The sequence below is a fragment of the Eptatretus burgeri genome, chromosome 12 (assembly GCF_056783735.1).
Source record: "Eptatretus burgeri isolate ZD-2024b chromosome 12, Ebu_testis_v1, whole genome shotgun sequence".
Classification (NCBI taxonomy): domain Eukaryota; kingdom Metazoa; phylum Chordata; class Myxini; order Myxiniformes; family Myxinidae; genus Eptatretus; species Eptatretus burgeri.
Window position 1 is genome coordinate 50,822,990 of NC_140972.1, and position 8,407 is coordinate 50,831,396.

The window sequence follows — 8,407 nt, forward strand, 5'->3', positions numbered from 1 at the left end:
TGTTCTGCATCCTAACCATTAATAAATGCACACTGTATGACAGGTTACAAGATGTTTGTGGACCCATCTATCTCAGTGGAGTTTCAGGTCGCAGCAATGAAGTTTGGACACACCATGGTCCCTCCTGGTGTCTATAGAAGGTGATAAACCTGACTGATATTGGTAGATTTTTTATGGTTGTGAAAAGTCCCATTTGGCGACAGAGAGGTCAAAATAGCTTTGACTGTTCCACAATGCCAAATACGTTTTTCAAACGTGAGATTCCAGGCTACGTGGCTGAGAAACTACAAAAGGTTTTACAGCTGACAAAACTTTGATCTGTTTTGATAAACAACAGTGTTTGTAAATGAGCTAAAACTGATTGTGTTTTTAATTTAAACCAATTGCTGTTTTTCATCAAATTATTATTCACAGAAATTCCTCATGTGACTTTAAACCATTTTCCCTGCGAAATGGATCTGCAGAGCGCCTTTGCAATACCTTCTGGGAGCGAAAGGTAGAAATGCATTTCTCAATTGGAAAAACTATTTCCTGTTTCATTGTTCCACTTACTGTTTTGTGACTGTGTAAAACCATTACATGCATTCTTCTCCAGCCAATAAAGGCAAAATTGAGCACCTCAATTGAGGTCACCACACTTGGTATTGGTGCTTGTGGTAATGTGCTAAGTGTTGGGTCTCACATGCTGGGTAAAGAGCCAGAAAACAACATCTGTCCAGTCTCAAGAATGAACTTTCAAAGTCGTCTCCCCCCTCTAACACCTGGTGACACCTTGTCAAGTCCGTCCCTGGTATATATGCTCCCCTTCCATCCCTTTCCTCACTTAAAATGGAACCACAGCCGACTCCGCTCGTTAAAAGTCCGATTGCCTCAATTATGTATTTGCTTCAAATTATTGTGTCCCGAACACCCCCCTCGATGTACCCATCCTTCCCAGTCGGACCCAACTGCTCCTGAATTATGTGTCTTTTGCATCTGAAAAGGTGGAAAAGTTTCTGACAACCCTCGACTCTGACTCTGCAACTGGACCTGACTGTATTAGCTCACGTGTCCTAAGAACCCGTTCTGCTTCTCTTGCACTTCCTCTCTCTGCCCTTTTCACCCTGTCATTTACCCTCCATCCTGCCTTCTGAGTCTGAGATCCTGCCTTCCTCTCCAAACTGTTTACCTATGGAATCCAAGGCCAACTCCACTCTTCCATTACTGACTTCCTCCACTCTCCTTGCCAATGTGTGTTTCTCAACTGAACCCGATCATCTCCCTTCCCTGTCATGGCTGGAGTACCCCAAGGCAGTGTATTTGGTTCAGTCTTATTCCTAATCTTCATCAATGATCTCACTAACTCTGGAAAATCCTCTATCTCTTTGCTGATGAAGCCACCCTCTGCCATGACGTGTCTCATCCTTCTGAGAGACAGGCTGCAGCCTCTTCCCTCTCCTCAGATCTTGACAAAATCACACACTGGTCAAACACTTGGAATATGTCTTTCAATCCTGAGAAATCCCACACACTCACTTGCTCTCTCTGAAAAGACCAGACCACAAATCCTCCCATCCACTTTATCACCTTTATTTCTAGACAATCCCCTTGAAGAAGTATAGTCACTCAAACTCTTGGGTCTCGCTCTCAGCCAAGATCTCTCTTGGGCAAGTCGCATTTCAAAATTGGCCTCAAAAGCTAGATGTTGACTGGGCATCCTCCGTCGTGCAATCTTTCCTTGTCACACCTGAACACTTATTCACTGACAAGGCCTCTGTATGCAAGTTGATGGAAAACTTCTCTCCCCTCTCGGCTGGCTACCCTGTCTTACATCTTTCTCAGCTTGATGCCATGGAAGCAAAAGCTTTCAAGATCATTGGAATCTCTCATGATGAAGTTGAGTCTCTGGGCCTATCACTTCGCTATCGCGGACAGGTCGGTGGTCTCTTTGTCTTCTTCCACCTCATTTCTGGACTTGCACCCGTCTCTTTGTCTTCTTCCACCTCGTTTCTGGACTTGCACCCTCTGCTCTGTCCGTGCTTTGTCCCCCTCAGGTATCTGCAGGATGCACGCAGTCCACCAGCAATCCTCTCCTCATGAAACTGCCGAAATGCAGAACCACCACTCACCTCCACTCACTTATTCCTCTCTTTTCCCACCTGTGGAACCACCTTCCATGCTCTCTTCAATCGCATACTTCCCTCCAGGTCTTCAAGACAGCTGTTCACCACCATCTCAAATCATCCTCCATCCAAAGCCATGATCTTTTCTTTACCTGTTAAACCACCTTCCACCAATCCCAACATTTTGCTTATGTATCCATATTGTCCACCCTTTGCATTCTCCCTTACCCCTCATCATTACCTGCATCTCTTGTTTGTCCGTCTCCGTCTGCTTTCTCTCTCCGCCCTGCCGTTGGTGTTTCCCCTTTCTCCTGCTGTTCCCTTTGGCATATTGTGTCCTGATTTGTTCTGTACCATAACTCTTCCACGAGCCCAGACCAATTGACCACGAACCACTCGCTCAGGATGGCGGGGCACGAAACCCCAAAATGCTTTTGCCAAAATGCTTTTGAAAAAACCGCAAAACTAATCCCCTATTTTTCCCAATGAAACAATGCCCTGACATTCGCAGCATGTTTTTAGGATCATATCCCCCACAAATGTCAGGGTCTTACTGTATATAGTAATTAATATTGTCATGTCCAGGGGGGTTTACCCCAACCTGGATGGATGGCCAAACAGTTCTCCCTTGGAGGCTTACAGCCGAGATTGTCGGAGATTAATGGCGCGCGCAAAATAAATGGTGGTAATGGACAGAGACACGTGGGTTGTACTTGACCCACAACAGATACACGGACACTGTCATTAAATTATCCATTTAATTTAATTTGCTTGTCATCAAATATGTACAATGACAATAATTCAAATTATAAAATGAAAGACAGACGTGACGTAATCTAAATCTAATTTTGAGGCGCCTCCACTCACAGACACACACACAGATAAGGGGTCATATAAAATAATGAAAATGAGAAATTTCTTTCCGTTCCTTCATTTAGCTGAGGCAATGTGCTCGGACCGTGTCATCGTTGCACGGGTAACTGCACCCCGCAAAAAATGGCGCCAAGCAATTCGTGAGGCAATAATCGACGTCAGAGCCTCCGAACCACGGTGTAGCTCCTTCGTCGACCATGCTTCCCGACTACAGAATGGTGGTGCTCCATTCAGAGATACACTCGAGGCTTCGAGGTCCGTCTCTCAAGACCAACCAAAAGTCATTGGCCAGCGTCTTGCTCAGCACGTGGCCAATTTGTCTCAGTACGAATACGAGATTCACGCAGCTATTTTGTCGTGCCAAGAAGAGAGCAAAGCGAGATCCTCCGACCCAGTCACGTTCCTCTCATAACAACAAATGCAATCTCGCTCTTCTTCATGTGTCAAAGGAAAGCCAGCCAAAATGCCCTGCTCTTTCGACCGCTGATCCTGTCTCTCTCGCTTCTGTCTCGCTTCAAGCCTTCGTCTCCGACCGTGTCTGTCTCCTCCTGCAATAACCCGCCTCCACATTCTCTTGCCGAGACACGTTCTGGTTTTTCTGGTCGCCTCCGTCACACTGAACTCCACTCATGCGTTTGCTTCTCGCTTGAGCTGCTCCCCCGTCCTCTGACTAACGTGGCCTCTTTTCCACTGTTCCTCCTCCGACTCACATCACGCTGATCAATCATCAGCTTCGGGGGCGTGACTTTGCCCACCATCACCTTTGGAGGTGGGGCTTCTTGCCGACTTGGTCATGTTATAAAAATGCAATTGTTCCATTGCTCGTTTGTCATACAAAAAACATAGGGAAAAGTGACAGGGGGAAATTACATACGAGGGAAATTAGCCTTAATCCCTATCTAATTAACACCCCACCCACCCCCCCCCCCCCAATGTGGTGACGAGTAACACTTAAGCTCACAGTTTCTCTACTTCGTTTACATCAAGATGTCTCCGACACGCCCATGGGCCAAGCAACTCTAGACGATCCTATCTTTCCTATTACATTCCTCCATCGACCCCACAAACATGACAATATGTTCCAATACATTACTTATTGGAACGTATTAATTATGTTTATGTTATTAACTCGCAAATACAACCTGTTGCTTCACTGCCGTTAGTTAAGGGGGTGGGGGGGGGAGGAGTGATGGAAGGGATAGAGGAAGGAGAGAGGAGGAAGGGGGGAGTGGACGGAGGGAGGTGGAGAGAGAGGAAGAATGAGGGAGAGGGAAGGGAGGGGGAGCTAGAGGGGAGGGCGGAGGGGTGGGGGAGCGAGATGGAGGGGGAGATAGGAGGGAGGAAGTGGGGAGGGGTTTGGGGTGAGGTAAGTCTGATGGGAGTGGTTCTCGATTTGCATTTGGCAGTGGGACTTGTGGAGAAGGGAAGGTAGTACAGGATTGAATGAAATGGGTATGTTAAAATAGCACACGGAGACTGCCGGGAGATGTCCATGGGGCTGGAGGCGGGGGGGGGGGGTGGTTGGCAGGAGGTAAGCATGAGGAGAGTTGTAGGAAAGGCAGTGTGAGGGGAAGGGAAAGCAGCGTAAGGAGAAGGGAAGGTAAGCCAGCGAGAGGGGAAGGGAAGGCATCGTGATAGTTCAGGGAAGGGGAAGGGAATGGTGATAAAATGCTCCCAAACAGCAGCATTTTCTTTTTAACCGCCAGGTTTGATATATTACCAGGCAGGAGCATTCAAAACCCATGCTATCTACCTGGCAAAGGCCGAGCCTGCATGTATGCTCACACATGCAGCGACCTTTGCACCCCTCCAGTCGGCCCATTCCAAATCTTATTTGTACATGCTACATGATAGGGAAGTAGTTTTAAATTCAAAACTAAACTGTCAATCCTTAAAAGTCCTCTTCATAGAGGGGGGGTCAGAGAGCAGGGGGAAAGGAGAGAGAAGGATATGGGTGGGAGGGAGGGGTAGAGAGAGAGAGAGAGAGGAAGAGAGGGAGTGAGAGTGGAGGGAGGATTCAGGCAGATGTGTCATGCAGTTTAATGTCCATCGAGACATGGCACACACATTGATGAATCGCTCTGCCTGTGAAACACAAGGATGACAGTTTATAGCTGGGTTGGGATTTGAACTCGGGCTAAACAGATTAGAGCGAGCGTGCGTACCTCTCGGCTATTCTTCGTGATGTGGTGAATCGTTGCTTTGTTACAACCGAAAACCTTTTTTACTCATTGTAATCATGTAGTTCATTTTGTCTTCCTAACTACGTAGATTTCCCCATTGTCGTGGTATTACCAGCGAAGATTGAAGAGCATTGTATAAGTGGCTTAAGCACTTAAGCAAGCTCTCCAACGAAACGGTTGAAGAAACTTTTAAAAACTAAAGATTTCATTTTGAATAGACATCCATCTACGCCGAAGTGATGGGTCATATAAATGAAAGAAGATCGTACAAAAAGGGGGAAAAAGGCGGGGCACGAACCACTCGCTCTGGATGGCGGGGCACGAACCACTCGTTCAGGATGGAGGGGCACGAACCACTCGTTCAGGATGGCGGGGCACGAACCACTCGTTCAGGATGGCGGGGCATGAACCACTTGTTCAGGATGGTGCGGCACGAACCACTCGCTCAGGATGGCGGGGCACCAACCACTCGCTCAAGATGGCGGGGCACGAACCACTCACTCAGGATGGCGAGGCACGAACCACTGGCTCAGGATGTTGCAGACGAACCACTCGCTCAGGATGGCGGGGAACTAACCACTCGCTCAGGATGGCAGGGCACGAACCACTCTGTCAGGATGGCAGGGCACGAACCACTCGCTCAGGATGGCGGGGCACGAACCACTCGCTCAGGATGGCGGGGCACGAACCACTCGCTCAAGAAGTCGCGGACGAACCACTCGCGCAGGATGGTGGGGCACGAACCACTCGCTCAGGATGGCGGGGCACGAATCACTCGCTCAGGATGGCGGGGCATGAACCACTCGTTCAGGATGGCGGGGCACGAACCACTCGCTCAGGATGGCGGGGCACGAACCACTCGCTCAGAATGGCGGGGCACGAACCACTCGCTCAGGATGGCGGGGCACGAACCACTCGCTCAGGATGGCGGGGCACGAACCACTCGCTCAGGATGGCGGGGCACGAATCACTCGCTCAGGATGGCGGGGCCGAACCACTCGTTCAGGATGGCGGGGCACAAACCACTCGCTCAGAATGGCGGGGCACGAACCACTCGCTCAGAATGGCGGGGCACGAACCACTCGCTCAGGATGGCGGGGCACGAACCACTCGCTCAGGATGGCGGGGCACGAACCACTCGCTCAGGATGGCGGGGCACGAACCACTCGCTCAGGATGGCGGGGCACGAATCACTCGCTCAGGATGGCGGGGCCGAACCACTCGTTCAGGATGGCGGGGCACAAACCACTCGCTCAGAATGGCGGGGCACGAACCACTCGCTCAGAATGGCGGGGCACGAACCACTCGCTCAGGATGGCGGGACACGAACCACTCGCTCAGGATGGCGGGGCACGAACCACTCGCTCAGGATGGCGGGGCACGAACCACTCGCTCAGGATGGCGGGGCACGAACCACTCGCTCAGGATGGCGGGGCACGAACCACTCGCTCAGGATGGCGGGGCACGAACCACTCGCTCAGGATGGCGGGGCACGAACCACTCGCTCAGGATGGCGGGACACGAACCACTCGCTCAGGATGGCGGGACACGAACCACTCACTCAGGATGGCGGGACACGAACCACTCGCTCAGGATGGCGGGGCACGAACCACTCGCTCAGGATGGCGGGGCACGAACCACTCGCTCAGGATGGCGGGGCATGAACCACTCTCTCAGGATGGCGGGGCACGAACCACTCGCTCAGGATGGCGGGGCACGAACCACTCGCTCAGGATGGCCGGGCATGAACCACTTGCTCAGGATGGTGTGGCACGAACCACTCGCTCAGGATGGTGGGGCACGAAGCACTCGCTCAGGATGGCGGGGCACGAACCACTCGCTCAGGATGGCGGGGCACGAATCACTCGCTCAGGATGGCGGGGCCGAACCACTCGTTCAGGATGGCGGGGCACAAACCACTCGCTCAGGATGGCGGGGCACGAACCACTCGCTCAGAATGGCGGGGCACGAACCACTCGCTCAGGATGGCGGGGCATGAACCACTCGCTCAGGATGGCGGGGCACGAACCACTCGCTCAGGATGGCGGGGCACGAACCACTCGCTCAGGATGGCGGGGCACGAACCACTCGCTCAGGATGGCGGGACACGAACCACTCGCTCAGGATGGCGGGGCACGAACCACTCGCTCAGGATGGCGGGGCACGAACCACTCGCTCAGGATGGCGGGGCACGAACCACTCGCTCAGGATGGCGGGGCACGAACCACTCGCTCAGGATGGCGGGGCACGACCCACTCGCTCAGGATGGCCGGGCACGAACCACTCGCTCAGGATGGCCGGGCATGAACCACTCGCTCAGGATGGTGGGGCATGAACCACTCGCTCAGGATGGTGGGGCACGAAGCACTCACTCAGGATGGCGGGGCACGACCCACTCGCTCAGGATGGCCGGGCACGAACCACTCGCTCAGGATGGCCGGGCATGAACCACTCGCTCAGGATGGTGGGGCATGAACCACTCGCTCAGGATGGTGGGGCACGAAGCACTCACTCAGGATGGCGGGGCACGAACCACTCGCTCAGGATGGCGGGGCACGAACCACTCGCTCACCTCGCTCAGGATGGCGGGGAACGAACCACTCGCTCACCTTGCTCAGGATGGCGGGGCATGAACCAATCGCTCACCTTGCTCAGGATGGCGGGGCATGAACCACTCACCCAGGATGGCGGGGCACGAACCAGTTGCCCTGAAAGACTTGGCGTGGCAAAAGCATCCGTAGTGAGTGAACGATTCACTCAAAATGACGTCGTGCAGTACTGCTGTCAAATGTAGGGCACTCGGCAAGTGGCTGAGGCACTTGAGCAAGCACTCCAATTGAATGGTTGATAAGGAATGGCTGACCACACTGTGGCTGCATACCATATATAATGCCTTTTACTTTAAAGGTGGTCTTCACCGGGCCCGCAGCTGTTGAATGATTGAAAATAATTTGTTCAAATAATGACTTTATCCACAAAAGAGTTGCTGTTTAACGGAGAACAACCCTGTTAACATCAAAAAGTTTATTTGCACTGAAATAAACATTGCAGATAATCCACCACGTTGCCTGCTCGAATGTGCACGCGTCATGTGGTACATCAGTTCGCGGTCCGCGCAAACGTTATAACTTTATTTTAATTTTTTTCACCAGATTTGCTTTGATTTCTTGTTGAGCATCTCATGAAATCTCCAAAAAATATCGACATAGATCTGGCAAACGCTATGGATAAGCAGTTCCTCTGGGGGAC

At 51.8% G+C, this 8,407-nt stretch overlaps 1 protein-coding gene across 4 annotated transcripts in view; it reads left to right on the forward strand.

Annotated features, from left to right (window-relative positions):
• Positions 1-8,407, forward strand: part of LOC147015596 (dual oxidase 1-like) — a 201,824-nt gene that overhangs the window by 64,707 nt on the left and 128,710 nt on the right. For all 4 annotated transcript variants that reach the window (XM_085850503.1, XM_085850504.1, XM_085850501.1 and 1 more), the window contains exons 9-10: positions 44-140; positions 415-496. In XM_085850503.1, coding sequence (XP_085706629.1) covers positions 44-140; positions 415-496 — 179 coding nt within the window. The remainder of the gene's footprint in view (positions 1-43; positions 141-414; positions 497-8,407) is intronic.